Raw genomic sequence first — 23,590 nt, 5'->3', positions numbered from 1 at the left:
CATCACTCATTAATGAATTTTAATAGACAAGTAGATAACATAATAAAATAATAATAGAAAATGTGGCAATTCTGGGTTGCTAAATGTTAGATCAAATTTGCTTCTTTCAAAATATTCTGCGCAGAAACACATGTTACAATCATCAATTTCGCAATTTGCTACCTTTGAAAAAAATTGTTTCCTTTTCATTTAAACAAAATGAGCCTTAAATGCTATAAAAATTACGTTTCTGTGGCATATTTATTGTTTTATTTGATTACTAAAGGAAACTTTAATATTTTTGCCAACGTTTCCAGAGAATCTCATATACCATATTTAGGTCATCCTTGTCCTTAACTAGAAACTCGAGCTGAACATCATTACAGATCAGTTTATTATATAAATTCTGTTATGGAAAATACTTGTAACTTCTTATTCCCAATTTATTCAAATAGTACATTTAGTTTAAATAAAAATATACATGCACAAATCTACAATTCTACAATACAATCTATATCAATCAATACGACATGATAGATTAAAAAGTTACATAATTTAACTATTTCTTATAAAGAATAAACACATTAAGTCTAATTTATAATTATTTTATTAAAAAATGTGCTCAGTATCATACGTGGCTTAAAAGATAAATATATATCTAGTACAAATATCCTTGTGTAACCACTGTGAGCTCTTTGATCTGAAAGGAAAAGAAATATATAGAAAAATAACAGCGGTATAATTTTAAAATCTTACACAAAGGATAAGGGAGAAGTGTTACAATTTTATTACACTGTTAATTTAAAAAAAAGTTGACAAAAAAGTACTTTAAGTTTTTACAGAGACTTACATAAAACTAGATATTAAAAGAAGCTCTTCAGTCCGAGTCAAAGTAAAACTACTTTCTCCCTTAATATATTAAAGATTTATTATTTATATTATTTTTTTTATAATTACAAAACATGGATGTACTATTTGACACATTGTACTCACATCTACGTGCTCTGGCGTGGACAAGACATACATAACATTTTCTGCAATATCTTGCGAGCTCAGATATGGTCTGCCTTCAAATACTTTGTCACCATCCTCTCCAAAACTGTTCAAGAAAAAATTCGTTTTCACAACTCCAGGACTGATGCTCTAAAATGGAATTGAAAACAGTGTTGCAATTTTTAAAACCCCGACCTCAGTAAAAATACTAAACTCACTGTAAGTTTTATCGGTAACTTTGCAGAAATAATTTCTCTTCTTAGTACTTCTGTTAAAGTAGTGACAGCATGTTTTGTCGCTGAGTATAGGGAGAAACCAGATACTTCGAATAACATGTGTCCGCTGATGCTGTTGATGTGAATAATGTGTCCCTTAATATCGTGGGCTTTCATGCTGGATATTGCCTCTCGTGTGCACACATTCAAAGCCATCACATTGGTATCTGGGAAAAAGTAATATATTGTTATATCTTTTAAAGCAATATGTTAAAATATTTTCAAATCTGAGATCACATTTGATTTAGAGGTAAATTAGTTATTCTTGGTAGAGATATGACTTACTTAGTAAATTAAATTAACCACCTTTATTCAAAAATATCACATTTCAAACAAATAAATCGTCATCCAAATAGGTTCAGGTCTAGTATATGAGGCTGCGGAAGATATGTTTTCGAATTTTCCGAGTAGATAGCTTGAAAGTCTTGTGTATTTAATAATATTTATTCAATGAAGCCATACTATAGCCGGTTTGAAAGGTAATAATTAATACAATACTGTAAATGTAAAAGCAAAAACTCATTGCGTGTAGAAAATAGATTTCAGAAATCACGTATTCTTCATCTTGCTTTTCTACATAATAGAAAATTGTGGCGTTAATGGTAATTGTTGGTGTTGTAATTTTTATTCTGGCAATTTCGTTGTTTAATGACCGGCCAATCATTGAAGGATTCGAGAATGTTTTTCACATGTCGACATATTTAATCTCACGATATCGCCACGGAATTACACATAGGTGATAAAATACTTAACGTGATTTAAACTTTGTCATTGGTTCGCCTACATGTCATATTCATATTACTCTTTCAATTATTAGTTATTGAAATATAATAATGAGTTTACGAAATTACTTTTAATATAACAGTTTCGTTTAAAACTAAATTTAACTGTATGGAATTGTTAAGCACCTGATGCAGTAACAGAGCGAATGTAAAAAGTCACTAGCAACGCAAATATACTAAACATGTTATTTACATTCTAAAAAGATTTAAATAAAGTGTTAGTGTTTATATTAATCTTGCCAATGGAGGTCGCATAAGTAAGCAATAATGGGTAAGTAGCATGTATAATATACTACTGTAACTCACAGTAGTTATTTGTGAATTATCACAAATAACACATTTGTAGTCTATGCGTCTTGCATCTAGAAATAATTTAAGATTCTTGGAATTAGCTCCATAAATTCTTAAAAAAAATTGGATTCTATATTTACGTGTATAGAGTATTAATAGAATAATATATATACGGAGTGGTTACATTGACAGTTATCATTACTAAATATAACAATACATTTTTATCGTAACAGTAAATTTATCAAATTAGTTTAAAATAATTGTCGTTTGCTTATTTTAGATTTTATTTATAGAGAAAATCAAATGAAATCATTAAGCAATACAATAGATACATATATAGTATAAGATATATATATATATATATATATATATATATATATATATATATATATATATATATATATATATATATATTCTAGGTTCTATTGTATATTCTATTGTTTTATTGCTATTCTTTTGTTTTTAATCTATTGTTGTGGAAAGTAATGACACAAAAACAACTTTTTTTATTCTGGCCCGAATGCATAACGCATACCTGGTCGCGGAGACTTGCCCTGGAGTGACAAGTTGGACCGGGTTATGTGAAACTGCTTCTGGGCTTACCAACACACTAAACCGAAACCACCTCACAATTGACCCCTGTGGGTCGCTATTGCTACCGCATTAAATTTGAGGATATGGCACCCGCTGATCAGGTAGCCGTCATTGGGCACGAGGACTCGGCGAAATGAAGGTAGTGAAACAAGCTATTGATTCGCGAACTTGGGTTAACATAGGACTAGATACTGTCGTATGGGTGCAAAAGTCATGACTGCAGCGACGGATAGCGTCGTTTCAGTCTAAAAAGAGGGAGCAAAGTCCCAGCCTGTTAACCAGCTCGCGAACAATCGCGCGTTTTCAGAAGTACTTGAGCTGAGTTGTTGAGAGTTCGTAGAATGATTGAGATATGAAGTGCTTGATTTCTGGAGTGCCAATTTCCCAATGAATTTAACTATTTCTGACAAACATGGAGCGTTTAAGATTCTCCTGGGGAGCTTATCTTGGAAAACTTGAAGCTGTTTCACCTGGTTGGGTGTAACAAACTTGAAGTAGATATTAGATCCATAGAAGAGTACGAGCCGAATTAACATATTGTAAAATAAGCATTTGAGGGAGATGGGAAGTCTGCCAGAAGGGCAGATCAGAGAAGATGTCAGGTTTGCTATTCCCGAACCCTTTTGGATTGCTTTCTGGATTTGGGAATGCCAACCGAACCGCCGGTCGAAGTGGAGACCTAGGTACGTGACATTATCCAGTCATATAATTGTAGCGGTATCGATCTTAAGTTGCGAGACGCGCAGTGCTTAACACTTCTCATAGAAAACGATGGCCTGGGTTTTAAGGGGGTTGATTTGCAACCTCCAGAATTTGAACTATTTGACCGCATGATCGAGCTGCTTCTGCGAACGTTCTTGAATTGTAACCTCGAAACTGGTGGCCGTAAAGAAAGCAGTGTTGTCAGCGTAAAACAGGACGTCAATATACTGGAGAGGAAAAACTCTCCAGATTGTCAAAACGAATTTATAATTACAATTTGAGGTGAATATCCAGCATATAATTTTATATGTTGATTGTTCTGTTTCTAATATACAAAATATAAACACTAGGAGTATCTTATACACACTGTACACTTGAGTGTTAGTAAATCAATCTGATCAGATGTTTCATTATACACGAGGATATCTAGTATCAATGTTACAGAATATGATATTTAGAAGCATCCTTAGTGCACCATGTTATACTAAATTTCATACCGAAAAGTAACAATCTATAAAACATTCCAAATATAAAGGTAACGTCATTACTTTGCTCAGTGACAAATATATACTGTTAGAATATCGACATTTCAGAGGATTAGTTTGATCATTTATATCACATTTAGTTTTTTATTTTCTAAACGCTACTAAAACAGTCCAGGTTCATCGAAAATAATGTGATGCTAATGGCGATGAATATCACTAATGGTTTGTGTGTTTTTATAATTACTATATTCGAATATGAACAATTGCCGTGGTTAAATATATTTGATATTCGTATATTAAATCAGTTTAAAAGAAATAGTTATATTACAACATATTTGCAAGAAATATATTTTCGCATATTATTATTTATAATATATGTTTTAAAATAATTTTGCCGTTTTTTATATTTAAATACATAAGATTACATAATTATACAATAAGTTTGAATTAAAATAAGGCTAATTTTGTCGATGAGCTTTGTGAAATATAAATTCATCCAGACCATACTAGTATAAAGTAGTATAAAAGTAAATAAAAGTATTACTACTTATTTAAATACCAAATTTATATATATATATATATATATATATATATATATATATATATATATATATATATATATATATTAATAAGAATAAGAATTGTTTATTCACTCGTGATTAAATTTTAGAGTTATAGAAAAATAATACAAAATGAAAAAATCTTCGTTTTGATTGTGGCTTCCACATACGTCCTATTATGGAAGCAAATGCTACTTCGGCTCGTTCAATTCAGCCCACAGCGCTAATTTTTTAGTGATTTTATTAAATTTTAAATTTTAGTAACGCTCTTGAGCTGCATCAGTGGAGAATGAAAGAACACTTACTATCTGGATGAGCGAATTTACAGGCAATAGACAAAATAATATGAGCCTCATGCAAGTACAAATTGTTGCTTGCTAGCAACATTGCTGGCAAAAAATCAAATCTTGTAGGTTATATTTCAGTGTATTATATGCTTTGTTCTCCGATGATTAAGACAAGTGATCGGTGAAATATGTGATCTATCATGCTTGGAAAGAGGGCAAAATCGTTTGCGGTGATACACAGTACATATGCTAACTATACATAAATTAAAGGCAAGGGGGAATAGGGGACGAAACCCAAAGTTAACTGACAGAGACCAATAATCAGTAAAAAGGTGTCTGGTCAGATAACATAAAACTACCGAGGAAAAGGTGACAGCACAACTAAATACTTACAATTTTGGCAACAAAAGTACTGCGGAAAGTCAATAAGGGCATTATTCTGGAACGACTGCAATTAAGAACCCCTCTATAATGGATATTTTACGTTGTTCCTTAGGAAAGACAGGGATATGGACAACTCCATAAGAAGTATATAATCCAGGCTACCTGCTTACTACAGTGTATGTCAATATCAGGCAGGATCCTCAACGATGAATTTCTTACGATGACCAGCATATTGCTGCTAAACCCTGATACTGTTATCTTCCAAGATCATAATGCGCCCAAACACTAGCTAAAAGAAGTTCAATCTTCAGGTCTGAAGAGCATTGGAATATCATCAAACATCCCTCCCACGCGGTACAATCGCCACAACTGAACATAATTAAAACTTTTACTAGGAGTTTTTGAACAGATACTGAAGAGTATACATTTCATTGTAAACTATTGATTCATTCGATGTACTATTATATTCCTGGAAGAGTTGCCGCTGTTTTAAAAGCAAATGGAGACCCATCATGTTATTAATAAATAAATATTCCGTATATGCCAGATGCTGATTTTATTTCGATCATCCCTTGTTTCGCGATCACTAGTGATTTTAGTAAGTAAATTTCTTCAAACATTACATTTTATTTGTACAATTCATCGCGTAAAATAATATAATGGTATATCAATAATATACCTAAACAAGCAGATTACTATAATTCATACTAATTACTTACTGGTTATCATAAATTATATATTGCATTCGATAGATAAATTTGAATATAAATAATTGCTATTAGTTATACTTGATATTCATATGAAAAATTAGTGTAAAAACAGCCTATTATAATATATTCGTTTCAAACTTAATTATTCTCTTCGCCGTATAATTAACTATGAATTTTTTAGCTATTTTTGGACATTTTTATTCGCGAAAAAATAATATTAATTCTGTCTGTAACCTTTGCAAAATGCTAATTTAGTTAGAGTTTACTAATATTAAGTAGTATACAAGTTAACGGACATTTACGAACAAGAAATTAGGTATTCTAGGAGTGAATGAATGAATAGCCATCAATGCTGGCTTCATTAAATATATTCATTTACTTCGGGACAATTGTTTAAATATTTGAAGAAAAAAATAAAGGTTGTCTCAAAAAATTCTTTAAAAGATACCAGAAAAATTTGCATAAACTAATGGACTAAAAAACCGAAATGCGATTCATGTTATAGCGGCAATCATCGTCAACTCCCACAAGCAGAACATGTTAAATATCTTGTCTACAAAAAAGTCCGCGATGGTATATGTTTATCTTTTAGGGATAACCCACATTAACCATTTTTATTGTTTACTTTTTACGTGAGAAAATAGCTTATTTACGAAGCTATTTTAAACAATACGGCATTAATCCTTATCGAATTAAGTACCTTAAATACAGTGTGCAATTAATATAGATCAATATGGTTCCTTACAGCATGTAAATTAAACAAATATTTTCGGAGATATTATAAATTTAAAATTTGCGTTTAAAAATGTGTAATGTAATAAAAATTGTATGAATTTAGATATTCCAAAGATAGCAGGAAATCTTCATAGTAAGTATAGGGGAAGAGGAATTGTTTTACTCCAAATTTAATGCGTGCAGGCCAAGGGCAGTAATGAATGAACCAAAAATACTGGATCGATTTTAATCATGTTTTCATTGAGTGACATAGGCATATATATTTTATGCCCGTGCAAATTCGGAGCGGGCCGCTATGTTTTTATATACAACGTTCATATTTTTTCTATAGGGTATTTAATTTAGTATCAGCATTGCATCCGTACGAAGCCGGGGCGGGTCGCTAGTACTCTCTAAACGAAAACAACTTTGACTTAAATTATATAAAATGTATTGGCTAATCGGGCGCAAATCCAAGTTATCATTAGATAACAAAGTGTTGCTGTATGAGTCTATACTCAAGCCTATTTGGTCATATGGAATCCAACTATGGTATACCGCTAGCAAATCTAACATATCGATCATTCAACGGTTCCAAAATAAAGTGTTACGTGCCATTGTTGATGCTCCATACTATATTTCAAATAAAGTGGTACAACGCGATATTCTTCTTGAACCTATAACGAGTGCAATTTAATTTGTTTATGTGAAGTACTTCGAAAGAGTGTCAGTGCATCCCAACATACTCGCTAACGAGCTAAATATGCGACGTGATAGTGAAGTGCGTAGACTAAAACGTTTAACACCACCTGATCTGATTACTGGACATATATAGACTTTAGAATAAGGTTTATAATAATACTAATTACTTAAGATAATATTTTATACAGGAGATCGTTTAATGAAGTGATTTTCTACATGCCATGTATATATAATATGGACATAAAATTATACTTATTGCCTATAGGGCAAATTGTGGAATCACAGAGTAAAAAAAATGTTCTATCGGGACAATATATTCTCATAATAATCAAATTCTTCAAGTAGCCTTGCATTATCTTCTACTGTACCCTATAGCAAGCAATAACGAAATTTGAATTTGCGATGAAAATAAAATTTGAATCAATGCTATTTTTATTAGTGATTACCTCCGTAAAGTGTTAATTATATTTAGTAACTTTTGTTAATTAAATTAATAGGCAAATACTAATTTGTATGTGCAATATTGTGTTGCATATAAGGCTGCAAATAGTTTCAACAAAATTTTACCTCTTAATATAATCTCACCAAACATGTCGAATCACCTTAATCTTCGTTAAATCAAATAAAATATTTCTTTATAACCATCCATAGATAGATATAAAAACCAGTTTTTTTGTTTTCGGACCAATTATCTAAAAATATTTCTTCACATTATGTGTTTTTTATTTTTTATTTCGTTGAATGACTCACTGAAAAATTCCACCTAATCATTGACTGACATTTAAAACTAGATATTTATTTAATAATATATTTTTTATAGATACCCTTTAGTTTTCATATTGGTATTTAATTATGGCACTATTCAACATAAAATCAATAGCTGTTAATGGATTTTGTAATTAAATTAATTGTAAAATCTTAATCATCGTCGGAAGGTGACAGAAAAACCCAACATATGTGAAAATGTCATCCAAACATAGATCAACAAAATTCGAGAATAACAAGGATCGTCTGCTTTCTTTGCTTGCAAAATATTTATATTTTCTAAATCACTATATTGATTTAATTTGGTGTTTGGCGAAAGGAAAGGAATAAAAGAAAAATTGTTCTTACTTAAGGATTGTTTTTAATTGATATGGTTCTGGAGATATTAGTATATTATTGCACTAAAGGTAATTCTAAAGGTTGCTAAGATTTCTCCGTAAATTTTTGTAGTATTGACTTCTAATTAATTTCAAATTTAATTAGTAAATGCATTTCTTAACAAAGCACTAACCAAATATTGTAGGTAATAAATACGTTAATTTGTATGAATAGTTAAAATTAATGTTGCATAAAATAATAACAGTTATAAAATAGTCTCATAGAATATTAATTTGAAATATGGGATGTAAGAGAAAGCAGGAAGCAATAGATAAATCAAAGCCATAAAAGATAAGGATCAGCTATCTGTTAGGGCGAAATCGAATAGATCAATAAATGAGCAAAGAATAATGTATTTTATTCAAAAACTTAGGTAAAGAAATTATATTTTTAATTAGCCTGGTGTATTTATTGTTTTGTTATATATAATTTAGGTGGGAAGTATGGATGAACGATAAAGACTGTATGAATACATAAATGAAGTAATGAAAATATGCAGGAGTTATGAATTATTAACAGTATATTTGTAAACATTTGAAAGCATTGATAAATATTAAGGCGTTTAATGATTGGTGACTATATGACATTTTATTATTTAGACCTTTATCAAATATCTTGATTATTTAATTTATAGACCTAAGTCTTAGAAAATCAATTGTTAATTTAATGATAGTAAATACATTGCTTTAATATATACTTCTAAATTGTAAAAAATAAATTACATAATTGTGTTCGTTATTGTTTTAATACACAATCTCAAGTCAAATATCAATTTCAAAATTTTTGATTCATATACTTTCTGTTTTAATATACAAATATGCATAACTTCATTTATTCTACTATTCTTATGTATATATATATATATATATATATATATATATATATATATATATATATATATATATATATATATATAAAATTATTAATACGTTGTTATTTATTGAAAGTTAATGGAAATTAGATTTAATTAATTGCAGTTTAGAAAATGTTAGTGCGTGTCAGTTCTTGAGATAGTTTGCATATAGTTTTATTAGTTTTAATATACAGGCATTATTATTTCAATTAACGTTATGTATCAAATACATTTCTGATCTTATATTGAAAATACTGAGAAAAGAAGTTTTAGTAACATATCATTGTCAAATTAGTCCTTTTCTTCTATTACTACAGAACTATGATTAATTTAGTTCTATAATATATTTGTTAATATGGACAAACTTCGACCACAGGGCCTAAACTACTGAAAATAAAATTTAACAATTGTTGTGCTACATGTATTCTAAGATTTCTTTAATATAGTAAATAAAAATATTCTTTCAAAATATATTTTTGCCAACATGATAATATCTTGTCGAGAAAACGATGTTGGTTTGGTAGCAATGCAATCATCGATCCATTCTGGCACTTCAAACCCTGTGCCAGGTAAAACATGTCGCATCGGTGTGAAGAAATATAAATCAGAAGATGCTATGTCTACTTAATACGCTGGGTATGGCAACATATCCAATTTAAATTGCAATTGTGTATCCTTGCAACGTCTAGCCGAACGTTGTCATGCAAGAGGGTGAATTTGCGTCTAATATTCGCTATTGCAGTTTTTTTACATCATCAATGCGTTATTCAGTTCCTTCAGTTTACGCCGATAAAGATCAGTAGCGCCATTTTCGATTGGTTTCAGTAATCTGTTATATACTAGGGGAATCAGATATAAACAATAATTTTGGTATTTAGTTTTGCATGTAATTCCAATCTAGAGGATTTGATGCTCGACTATTCTTTGGTATATGAGGAGGGGAGAAACCGGTGCGGATAGCAGCTATGTTCGGTTCTGTCCGCAGTACAGGTACTTTTGTGTACTGCACGACGCATCATCATGAAATGTTTAACCAACGAAGACGTTAAACCATCGGAAATTTTCACTCGTTTGAAGGCACAGTTTGGGAATGCTACACTGTCTCAGAATCGATTGTATATGTGGGCGAGAGAATTCAGGGATGGGCGAGAACTCGTCGAAAAGGAATGACATGAACGACGCCGGCGGACAAAGGGAGTTACTCAGAAAATTTCTTCACGATTATTATAAATATTTTATCTCCAAGTAACACTTTCGAGGGCGCAAAAAAATAATCGCAAGGTAACAAATCAGGAAAATAACAAAAGTGATCGAGGGTTTTCCAGCGCATTTCTTCCAATGTATTCCCTGTCAAAATTGCTTCAACAAACAGTCAATGCGGCTTAGTTCTCTGAGTTGTTGCAGTTGACAAATATCGCGTATCTAAGCAAACGACGGGGTATGTCCATTTTCGTCATCATCCGTCATGACAACATCAGACCATACAAAAGCAATTTTGACAGGGAATACATTGGAAGAAATGCGCTGGGAAACCCTCGATCACTTTTCTTATTTTCCTGATTGGTTACCTTGTGATTATTTTTTTACACCTTCGAACGTGTTTCTTGGAGACAAAATATTTGAGAACAATGAATAAGTAAAATAATATGTGCGAAATTGGCTGACAAATTTTTAAAAAGACTTTTTTAATTAACCTTTTAATTAACACTTTTTATCGCCGGTCACAATCAGCCAGCAGCATCTATGTTTTTTGCTTGCCAAAAAGTCACAATACTGAAATGGATCGACATGACATTTTCAGTAAATACTTGTGGTAGCCATTTTCCTTCCTTTTAGATATCTCCTATCCCATATAATCATCTAAGACTAGTTTCTTCCTCAATTGATAAATTGTCTGAAACTTTCTCGTCGTTCGGTTTCCGTCTAATATGTCTCTTGCACTTGCAATGTCTTCAAACTTTTTGGTCATCCAGGCAGTTCTTTGTCATTGACATCAATATCACAACTTTGAAATGATTGAAACCAAAACTGTCGATAGGGATATGATGGAACAGCATCAATATGAGTTTTTAAAAGTGCTTGATAATCTTCGACAATAGATTATGACTAATCAATCAAAAAAACTTATAATTATCCCAAACTTAAGCTTTTCAAAACCAGCGTCTGTATTTGAAAAGAAAACGGTTGTGTTAGGCGAAAAGTAGAGATACGAAAGGCACACACTACAACTTGACCTAAAATCAAAAAGATTGGTTTATCAGTCAATCATAAAGTCAATTTGGACCTAAGGGTTGCGCTAAACCAAACCCGCCAAAAAAAAATTAAACGATTAATTACCTGCAGAGCTGCACGATGTCCTCGAAATCAAACGGATTTACGAAGTGACCCAAAATTTCACCTTATAACATGAGATAAGTTTTAAATGACAGCAATGCACATACAGTTACTCGACAACACGCTTGAAATCAAAATATTCAAGCGAAGCAAATCACATGAATTTGTGTTAATTTTAACTTTATCTTAAGTAGTTTAATTTTATTTAAATTTTTGAAATACCTACCGAGGTCCGGAACAATAATATTAATTTAATTTGTAAATCTAGATTGTACTAAATATGTGTAATATAAGATGTAATTAATTAAGGAAATATTAAAGGAAAAGCTATTGTTATATGTAAATAAATGTTAAAGAAATTAGATTTAACAGTTAGGTTAAGTTGTTAACACTTGTTTACGTTTATATCTCACATTTTTACCAATAGATATCGCTAAATATGAATATATGTGGCGACCGCCACGACCCTTTAGGCCACCACGCATTTACCAACAACAAGTTCAAAGGTTGGCAATGCCCGTGGATTGTTACCATGCAGTTCCAGGCTATAAAAATCACCATCACGACGACGTCTCGCTTTCTTCTCTTTTCTTTTCTCCACCCTCTTGTAACAGTACCACTTCCACAGCGCTACCTTACTTCATTTACTGAACTTAATATCCTGTCAATTCTCCCGTCGACCACATGTTTCATTCAATGTTCAAATAAACAAGTTTTATTCAACCAGTGTATTTAGTTCTCGTGCAAATTCCTTTCAAAAATAGTAGTGAGTGTTAGGACAAACAATGGTATCGACTGCTACACATTCCGACCGACCAACCAGACGAACATTCCTACAATTGGTGACCCCGACATGACAAAGTACCTAAAAAGTAAACTAGCTCAACATAAGCTACTCGACAGCTGTTTGATACGTGCATGGAAGGATGGCAAGAGGAATGGAACCCATCAATATCACATGGTCGACATTTTCCAACGAGACTAGCCTGTTGGGTGAAAACCACAGAAGCCCATCATGCATAACATCAACACATGGGCACCCTTGCATCACGAAACGGGACACGTAAGGCACCTCACTTATAGCTACTCTCAAACAAATCGGAATGCCCCAAGACGAACGACGTCCAGCTACAACTTCGATGGCAGCTGATCCCGTAAAACTCCTCGCTCAGGTTGGGATCCCCATGTCATCAGCAGGCCCTGGGCCATTGTTTGCGTGACTGCGGGTGCATTCCGGAACCTGCACCACATAGAGGTACGTTCCACGGCAGTTGCACCAGGAGGGGAGTCATGTGGCGACCGCCATGACCCTTTAAACCACCATACAATCACCTACATGAATTTCACAGTCTGGCAAGGCCGGTGGATCGGTACCATGCAGTTACAGGCCATAAAAGACCATCACGATGACGTCTCAATCTCTTCTCTTTTCTTTTCTCCAAACCTTGTAACAGTACCACTTCCACAACGCTACCGTACTTCCTTTATCCAAGCTAATATCCTGTCAATTCTCCCGTCGACCACATATATCATTCATTGTTAAAATAAACAAGTATTTCTTCAACCAGTGTTTTTAGTTCTCAAATTCCTTCCAAAAATAGTAGTGAGTTTTCGGACAAACAATCGCATCGACAGTCACACATTTCGACCGATCAAACCGACCCGAAGAACATTCCTACATATATTCAACTTAAACTATTGTACTGAAAAATAAAGCTATAAAAAGTTTTAAATTCGCATCCGGTAATTCATTGAACAGACTAGTGGATTATCTTTGTGAATGTTGTTTAAAATGTAAACTTATGGAAACTTGAACATATCCAAAAATATGAATTAGAAAAAGAAATTAATTACCGGTAGTTAATAAACGCATTTAAAAAAATAATAAACTGTCCTAATGAATAGTTATTTCTCTATATTAGTTGATGAGGCCGATTTAATATAATGTTGCGCTTTTTATCGTTGTTATGTTTATGTGCGGCTAATTACCGGTTAATTACCCATTATTTGACGCCATTTATCGATATCACCGTCGATCAGGTCGGCTTCCAAGTTAATGCCAGCATTGTTGACTAAAATGCTTATTGGACCCAGTGTTTCCGTGATGGCCTTGAAACTATTTATGATTTGATCCGATTTGGTTACGTCGCATTTAAAACCGTAGAGCTTTCCTTTCTCCTGCCGTAGGTTATCTGATTGTTTCTCTAGTATTTCTATCCGTCGTGCTAGACCGGCCACCTAAAATTGATAGAAAACCGTTAAAAAAAATCCACTTACTTAATGTATATATTATACTAAGAATAATGCATATATATAACTAAGAACTTATGGTGATAAAATATGGAATAATTGTAAAAAATAGTAAAAATGTCAATTCGGTTTTTCCAGAGAATGTGTCTTTACTGTTACAGTCCTCATTAGTTTCAATGAATAGAGTAATAAATATCTCTCTACTTCACTGTCCAAAACCATTAACATATTTGTCATAGAGAAAATAGAGATTTATATTCAAAGGCAACTTTGGAGAAATGTTTTGCAACGTCCAATAAATCATGTCATGCTTTGAACTTATTACTTGTTGTAATAATTAGTATGCCACGAGAACATTTGATTGGTTCATTTCCTTTCTATGGTGCGTTATTGTTTAATTATTTTGGGCGTCAGAATTTGGGCAATAGAATTAATAATCAGCCGAATCAAAATATTAAATAATATAAAGAGAATTGCTTTCAAAAATATGTAAGTGAATTAAGCTCAGAAGCGCCAGTTTAAGAATAATTGAAGTGAATGGGATTCGACGCAACGATGAAAAAGTTGACTTGTTCGCAAAATACTTAGTATATTTCAACCTAATGATATAGAATCTACAAGGAATACAATTCCTATTATATAATATAGGCAATCAAATGGAAGTAGATCTAAATCTATTTTCTCCACTGGAAGTTGCCACCGAAATTGATAACCTCAATCCTAAAAAGGCTAAAAAAATAAAGGCCTGAAATAGATGATACTTCACCTAGATTACGGAAAGAACTGCCACGAAAAGCAATCATCATGTCATATATATTTAATGCCTGTTTAATGTTGAAGCAAGTTCCAGAATGCTTTAAGGTGGCACAAATAATTATGCTCAAAAAACCTGACAGACCTACAGAACAAGTCAAATCCTACAGACCTATTTCGCTGTTACCAGCAATATCAAAAGTATTTGAGAAACTAATATTTAAGCGTGTTAAATTTTTTGTAAAAATACCAGATTTCCAGTTTGGTTTTCGATATCAACACTCAACAATCGATCAATTGCACAGATTAACTGCGGCTATTGAAAAAGCTTTTGAGGAAAGGAAATAGTGTCCTGCAACATGCCTGGATGCCTCACAAGCTTTTTATCGGTTTGTTGTAGTATTGTTATTTTTAATCACATGGAAAGAATAAATTAGCCACTTGAATATGTTACTGTAAATAACACAAATAACCCTCATGTATTTTAGTTGTAATGCTAATTTAGTGTAATCCCGATTATATAAAACACAATTAGTGCGTACTGGATAAATAAATATATAAATATAAATATATATATATATATATATATATATATATATATATATATATATATATATATATATATATATATATATATTTGAGGAATATCCCTACTGAGGAAAACCTAAAAACATATTGAATATCCAGTCAGTTTTTATTTCGGTTCAGGCAGTTTTTAGAAAATGCTGTTTGACTTATTGAGTACCAAGTTAATATTAAATAGTTGAAGAGTCAATTCCTCACTAGTTCTTATAAAAGGCAGTTGTTGTATTTTAGTTGTAACGGTAATTTAATTGTAATCCCGATTATATAAAACTTAATTCCTGTATACTCGAATGCGTCTAAATTAGTACATAAATAACCGAACCTATGTTAAATCTGTATCGGTTAACTAAATTAGGAGTTATAAAATTAATTAAGCTTTGTTGATATCCTGAAAGGATGAAATGTACAATAGACGTTACTTTAACACAAACTAAATTCAAGGCTATGGATTTTTGAGTGAATTAGATGCAAATATTGCCCATTTGAATGTTTCAATTTAGTTCTTTTAGTATTGTACCAATTCGTTTAATTTCGAATCTATAAACATGTAACATTTCTAACAAAGAAATGTGTTAATTTTTATTCTTCCCAATATTCTTGCTTGTATAAAGTTGGAAACAAGGTAATTACGGTTCCTCCTAATCTGTAATTTTAAATTACGTATCTTCAGTAATAATAAAACTGTCTTGTATATATAAGAAAAAGATGTTGATGTGATAGAGACACTCACATGCGGAGAAAAAAAGTTGATTGTGACAGAGGCAAAGGTAATTTGATACCGTCAAGCAATTTAATTATAATAAAAGTGTACCTGTGGACAAATAAATTTTCTTCAATTTAAAGGATCATAACTCTTCAGTGGAATCAAGTTCTTCCACTGATCAATAACCTGACGATTTCAATAGTTTCCTGTTCAAAAATTATCTATATCGATATCTAAAATATATTCTAATCGATCAGTAAAGGAAACTTTTACTTAAGAATAGATAAGTCTAGATGAAATTTCTAACAAAAGGCATAAATAACATTATAGACTGTAGAAACAAGTATTATTACTAAATCAAATAATGAGATCGTTAGGTTTTGTTCTAAATATAATAAAAAAATGAGGTTTAAAAGAGAATAATATGATGATTCGAAAGTATTCTTAGTGTTTATGAATTGAAACTGATTTTAAAAATGTACACAAGAACAAAAAAGTATCAAGAACATTTAATGAAATTCTATGTTAAAGACCGGTTCTCTTTTATTGCAGAAAAGGTAATGAACTAATTGTAGAGAAAGTGATATTTCTATATTGACCTCATCAACTATAATAAAATCCATTCAAAAATGTCAATGTAATGCATTAGCAAAATAGCATAGATTTATAAGGCAACCTAATAATAAAAACTAATAATAGAAATTTAAATTATTAGAAACATGATTTTTAATTTATGAGTACTATATCTAAAAATATTAATATATGTGCATTTAAAACGTATTTTAAAATATATATCTAAAATGAGTATTAATATTTTTGAAAAATCTTGTAATCTAATTGAAGCTAAATATTTTGCTTTAGAAAAATAGGTGCTATACTTTATTTAATTATTAAAAGGTCAATTGAAAAGTCCCCGACCTGGCACGTAGATGGCGCTACTAGATTTAAATCCATATGTCTTCTAGTTAGCCCTAACCGTCAAAAGATGTGTGTATACATTTGACAGCTGTCGGATCATTAATTTGTGAATTATAGCATTTTAGTGAAGCAACTTTTGTTATTGTGAAAAAATGGATAAAAAAAAATTTTCCTTGTTGATAAAATATTGCTTTTTGAAGGGAAACAATACACTTGAAGCAAAAACTTGGCTTGATGCCGAGTTTCCGGACACTGCCAAAGGAATATCGACCATTAAGGATTGGTATGCTAAGTTTAGACGTGGTGAAATGAGCACCGAAGTCGGTAAATACAGTGGACGTCTAAAGAATTTGTTACCGACGAAAACATTAAAAAATCCACAAAATGATTTTTAATGACCGTAAACTGAAATTGAATGAAATAGCAGCTACTCTAAAGAAATTAACTGAACGTGTATATCATATTATTCACAAATATTTGTGTATGAGAAAGCTATGCGCAAAGTGGTTTCCGCGCGAGCTCGTCTTTGACCAAAAACAACGACGAGTTGATGATCAGGACAGTGTTTGAAGATGATCAAACGTAATAAACCCGAGTTTTTGCATCGATATGTGACAATGGATGAAATATGGCTCCATAATTTCTCTCCGAAGTCCAATCGACAGTTATCTGAGTGGACTGCACACGATGAACCCGCGCAATAAAAGCGTGGGAAAACGCAACAGTCGTCTGGCAAGATTATGGCCTCTGTTTTTTGGGATGCGCATGGAATAATTTTCATTGATTACCTTGAAAAAGTACAGATACTACTACATAGCGTTATTGGACGAAATCTCCGAAAAACGGCTGCATATAAAGAAAAAGGAAGTGCTGCTTCACTAAGACAATACAACGATGGCAAAAATCCATGAATTCGGCTTCGAATTGTTTCTTCATCCACCCTATTCTCTAGATCTGAACCCCAGCGGCTATTTCCTGTTCTTGGAGCTCAAAAGAATGCTCGCTGTGAAGAATTTTTGGTCGAATGAAGAGGTGATCGCCGAAACTGAAGTCTATTTTGAAGCAAAAGGTAAATCGTACTACAAAAATGTTATCAAAAAGTTGGAGGGTTGCTATAATCAGTGTTTAATTAAAAAAATAATTTTGCCAAAAAAATGTCTTTTATTATGATAGGTCGGGGACTTTTCAATTGACCTCTTACACTTAAGTAAATCATAATCGGAATTATATTTGTCAAATCACAGAATCAAGCATAAGTAAAGCACTATAATATTAGAATTAAAGGCAATATTATATAAAACAATTAATAGGAATAACTGACTAGTAGTAAGACATTTTTTAACATTTATTTTGGTACCATAAAATAACAAAAACAAATATAAGAAGAATAGGAACAATTCTTAGAAAAACAATTTTCCTTTCAGATTGTTAGATACAATTATCATACATGCAAATCAATATAATTAAATTAGTTTAATTATATACACTCTACTAGTCGAAACTAGATGCTTTACTATTATGATAATGAATTTATTGTGATACTTACAATTATACCATTTTTCACTAAAGCTTCTGCAATTGCTTGACCTATCCCTGAAGAACACCCTGTAACCACGGCTACCGTGCCCACCCATCGATTCATATCTACAACTGTATTATAATAAACAACTCGAACTAACTTAAAGCAATTCGTAATGTTATTGTCATTTATTGGTCAAAGAGGTTTAACAATTTTTAGCAAAGTTGTTGTGAGAATATATAGTATATGTAGATATACTTGAACTTGATTGCGCATGCGCTAGTAAGTGAATGTAATCCAACACACGACAAATTCTTGCCTATGTCATCAACCGCTATTAAATTATAATTTTAAAGCACGCTAGTAATTCAAATGAAATGAGTATACATTAGTGAAAATATCTTTACAGCGAGAACGTTTATTGGAAATTTATTTTATTTTAAACCAAAAGAGTGCCGATTTGTTGAAACGCCCACACAAACGACACTAACTGTTCAATTCCGTCATAAATGAGACCGTTATAATGCAAATATTTCACCTGATAAAAGATATATTTCTTCTAGTATAATCCAAATAATATAAAAGTAATTATAATATGGTTTCATTAGCTGCGTTCGTCAAGGTGATGTTGTCTTTTCACTATTTTTCAACATAGTAGTGGATGCAATTACAAGTTTTTAAAACAGGAATAGCATATAATAGGTAATACAAACCTCTAAATTCTTATCTGATTTGATGTTCGCTGAAAATAGCGCGATATTCGTTGATACAAATGTATATTATGTTGATGAACAAATTCAGAGACCCAATGGATAAATGAAGACATAAAAAATGACGAAAACGCTACAAATTAGAAAACGGGCTGTAATAGTACGTTTATAAATAAACTTCGTTCAACTTTCAACAAAAAAAGACGTTGTCTATTAACCAATGCAAAAGAGCCTGATTAAATTTTCCATTCTATACGAGTAAAGATGTCTTAGCAACACACCTTTCAATCATTAGAGTTTTTTCTTTTCATGTATTCTCGTGTTGTATTTCCTTTTTTGAAAATTGAGCTTCAGGGTGCTTTCAAAAAAATCTGCAGCTGTGACCTGTTGATTGTTTTTAAGTGCATATTGTAATGATGACCGAAGTGATGCAAGTTATCTCGAAAGGGTTTAAGCGTATTAAATTTAAGGTATACAATATCTTAAATATATGAGGACAGAAAAATTAAAAAAAGAAAATTGAGCATTACTTGTCCTAATTTCTCTAAACAATGATTGGAAGGTGAAAAAAGTCGTCTAAACTTATAAATCCAACGGAATAAAACAAATAGTCAAACGAAAACAATTAAAATGTCCAAAAATAACGACATATAAAAATAATAATAAAACTGTTTACAAATTCAGAGACCCAATGGATAAATAAAGAAATAAAAAATGACGAAAACGCTACAAATTAGAAAATGGGCTGTAATAGTACGTTTATAATTGCTAATTATTGACCTAGTCATAAATATAAGTAACAGAAACACGAAGACAAAGACATTCTAAAGCAGAGATGTCAGGAAAAATACCCAAAGACGAAGTATAAACAATAAGCTATATAACCAAGCCGGCACTACACCACTGCTGCTCATCATATAAATCACTTTTTAACACTTTTATGAAATATTCTGCGTTTTCTGAACTAGCAACTGAATCGTGATCGAAGCCATTTTCGAAAGTCTCTTGAAGCCGGAATCACGCTAATAAAAGGCTTCCAGAGGCAGAAGCAAATGATCTTAATGAATACCTTTATATACCTTTATATAGTTTTATATATCTATTTTTATATAATTCAATACCTGAGGAACGGCCGGACCTAATTTGAAATACTGGGTGTGTGTTTTTATGGATTGATTTAATGATTAGGTTCATAACCGGACCCGATAGGTAGATAGGTTTACATGATATTTTTATCTTTTTATTACTGAAAACTTTTTATTTATTTGAAGATTGCATGGATATGCAAGTTATCAATCGATATAGTTGTATGGTATGATCCAAGCTAAAGTCAAGAAGCAAACAAAAACAATATGTTATAAGGTAAATATATAAATTATTTCCATTCAATGTACTAATGTTTTCTACCTTTTTGGTCGTAATTGATTTCCACGATGGGAAACCGATACGTAACCTTAATAAGTGCTGTAGGTCAATATAAAACCATGTGGTAATAACATCGGTCAGGGACAATAACAGTAGTGATTCTTTCTATGCTGGTACTATGTACAGTACTAAATCATGTTTTGGTCAAGGGTACTTGATAATTTACCTAGTTTCTTTTAAATTAAAAACACAATCTGCAAAGGGTATTTATAAGCTTTCAATTGGGCATCTTTTTGACTAGAATATAAAATGTATATGGCAGTAAACTAGCTCAAAAGTCATTGACAACACAAAGGAGAAATTATCTTAAAAATTGATATTTTAAAATTACTACTGTGTTTTTAAAATAATAAAAATTGGGCTGAATATTGATTCAGTTTTTTCACTTGTAAGAAGGGTTGTCTGTAGGATAGTCTGTTTAAAGTAAAACCCAGTGAATCAAATGCAGTGAAGCGTCAGTTAGGCAATGTATTTATGATAATCCAATTATGTAGTTTAAATAACAGAATATATACCATAATTTTCATATATATTTTACAGAAAATTAAGAGCAATAAACTAAACACAGTTACTTAACAGGTCAGTAACTTACAGTATCAGATCATGCCAGCAACTTCCTTAGAGCAGAATGTGATACTGTGTCTGTATTTATTTGTATGTTACGTGTAGCTGTTTTCATGTAGTTTAAAGCTAATATATTTAAAAAATAATTTAAATAATATAAACACTTTAAAATAATAAATAATCCTTAATTAATATATTCTAACAGTATATTACATTCGATAAGAAAAAAATTATCTTTGATAGAAACAAGTAAAATAAGTTATGCGTGTTAAAGTAACTGCATTATTAAAATTATCATCATCAATCCATAGTCCGCGCACGGGAAGAACATGTACAACCCTATCAATAAGCTCCTGTATCCTACTAAATCTCGCCATAGCTGGCCAACTGGTTTTCTGGCCTGGGATAATGCTAGTATCCTATTTTTAGATGGTCTCCAATAATCTTGATCTACATCTTTTCTATACAATCTGAGTGAGAAACATGTACAAATTTTCTTGAGTATACCATTTGGAAGAACTCAAGGTTACTGATTTCAGATTGGAAGTTTTAGATTCCAAGCAGTACAGCAAGATAAGCAAGATAAAAACTCGAGAGGGACTAATATTGCTCTAATTGGATTCTGTGGATTTGTGACATGTTAATAGTTTGACATTTTCTGCATAAGTCCTCAGATTATATATCACTAAAATGCCAACTAAATTATGAAGAATGTTAAAAGCCTGATCTGTATCAACGAATATAATACTATCGTCATACAATATATTATTTATATTAGATTTTAGCATCATTAAGTGTGTGACAAATTATATCAGCTTGATTTTATTTTAATATTATACTAATATGTACATACTCTAGTACACATAATATATTATATGAATAGTACCATTAGAGTAATATTATATAAAAATTACTAGGTTTTATTACAGAAAAAAAAATTAGTTAATGCAGATATAATTAAAATAATGCATTAATTGATCAAAATCGATACCTAATTATTTAAATATTCATTTAACGGTTTTGATAAATAACCATTTAATCAATTATTTTAAACTAGTATAATTTGCTAGACACTAATAATGAATAATGTTAAACCGGTTGTATTTATATATCTGGGACTAAAATAGTGGTTCCGTCCTGCGTGTGTGATATTTTTGCAAGTACATATCCCCAAGACTTCCTAATCTGCTTATTTTATTTAGGGTTACCTAAAAATATTGGTTTTCCAAATCTGAGAATCTCGGTTGAGCAGGAAGGATCCATTTCCAGCAACATTTCTTCTTTATTGGTTGAGTGGTTTCCTCACTAACAACTGTTCCATCAGTTCGAACGGCTCCGTTGTAAGTAATGTCGATATATCATATCCGAGTTGCACGTTTATGCTTTCTTGGTAGTCTGATTTCTAAAACCTAATTATCAAAATTATTGATATCTTCATCTTACAATGCGTTTGCGATTGTCATCTATTGAGTTCTTCAATCTAAAGGTTTTAAGCGATGTAATAGGAATATATATATATATATATATATATATATATATATATATATATATATATATATATATATATAAATTGTTACAATATAAGAATTATACATTATCCAAATTGCCCAGGAGTTAGAAGAATTAAGAGCCAAATATATATGGGTGTGAGATAATGATTTTCTGAAATAGTAGAGGGAAAAATTGTTCTTTTTAGGTTTGCTCAATTTTAGTACTTAATATTTTACAATTTTTATTTTTTCTTGAAATTACCGATACGTTTTTTTGTCAAGTATCGATATTTTTTGAAAATATCGATGCCAATATATCGATATTATGAAAAATATTGATATATCGAAATATCGAAGAAATTATGAAAGGTTAACGACATTTTTAAACATTTTTAAGCAGTGATAATATAGCTGAACTAAGCTAAAGTTTCTCCGAAGTTGTTACAGTTTTGAAAATAATCTTACTTATGATACATTATTTTAATGTCCAGTAGTGTAATAATTTAAACGTATTAATAGTTTCTTAATTAGGAAAATTGGGTTTATTTAGAAGTTTAAAACATTTTAGAGACTGTTAGTGCTTGAGATTGTTTGCATGTATTTTAATATACAGATATATATTACTTTAATTAATATTATATTTCAAATATACTTCTGATATTATAATGAAAATATTGTCAAATAAAATTTTAGTGGCATGAAATTTTTAAATTTTTGTCTTTACTTTAGTATGCGAAAAACTTTATTAACTTCGTCTAATTTCGACCTCTGGTCAACCACTAATATTTAATTAATGATATAATTTATAACCTACTATTACTTTTTTAACTTGGCTTTTTTTATACGTAGCGAAAAAGGGCATTTTTTAGGATTAAGGTAGCGAAA

General features: G+C 31.1%; 1 protein-coding gene across 1 annotated transcript; it reads right to left on the bottom strand.

Annotated features, from left to right (window-relative positions):
- Positions 1-401: 401 nt before the first annotated feature.
- Positions 402-18,708, bottom strand: LOC143201074 (farnesol dehydrogenase). The gene is made up of 5 exons (XM_076411925.1): positions 18,544-18,708; positions 13,789-14,026; positions 1,191-1,414; positions 973-1,122; positions 402-679 (listed from the first exon to the last, which is right to left on the bottom strand). Exons 1-5 carry the CDS (start codon positions 18,637-18,639, stop codon positions 638-640), a joined length of 750 nt encoding a protein of 249 aa, XP_076268040.1. The 5' UTR covers positions 18,640-18,708; the 3' UTR covers positions 402-637.
- Between the last annotated feature and the right edge of the window lie 4,882 nt (positions 18,709-23,590).

Source organism: Rhynchophorus ferrugineus, unplaced genomic scaffold (assembly GCF_030347505.1).
Source record: "Rhynchophorus ferrugineus isolate W39M unplaced genomic scaffold, kcgeb_rfMv2 rfM8, whole genome shotgun sequence".
Lineage (NCBI taxonomy): Eukaryota > Metazoa > Arthropoda > Insecta > Coleoptera > Curculionidae > Rhynchophorus > Rhynchophorus ferrugineus.
Note: the sequence above shows the minus strand (reverse complement) of the source record. Positions and strands in the feature narration are given on the sequence as shown.

What these genes read in the sequence shown, in the direction of transcription:
- LOC143201074 (XM_076411925.1), bottom strand. Translation starts at nt 18,639, where the DNA reads ATGAATCGATGGGTGGGCACGGTAGCCGTGGTTACAGGGTGTTCTTCA. An exon ending in TAAATGGCGTCAAATAATGG is followed by an intron (nt 1,415 to 13,788) that starts GTAATTAACCGG and finishes ACTTTTTCCCAG; the next exon opens with ATACCAATGTGATGGCTTTG. An exon ending in AGTTACCGATAAAACTTACA is followed by an intron (nt 1,123 to 1,190) that starts GTGAGTTTAGTA and finishes ATTCCATTTTAG; the next exon opens with AGCATCAGTCCTGGAGTTGT.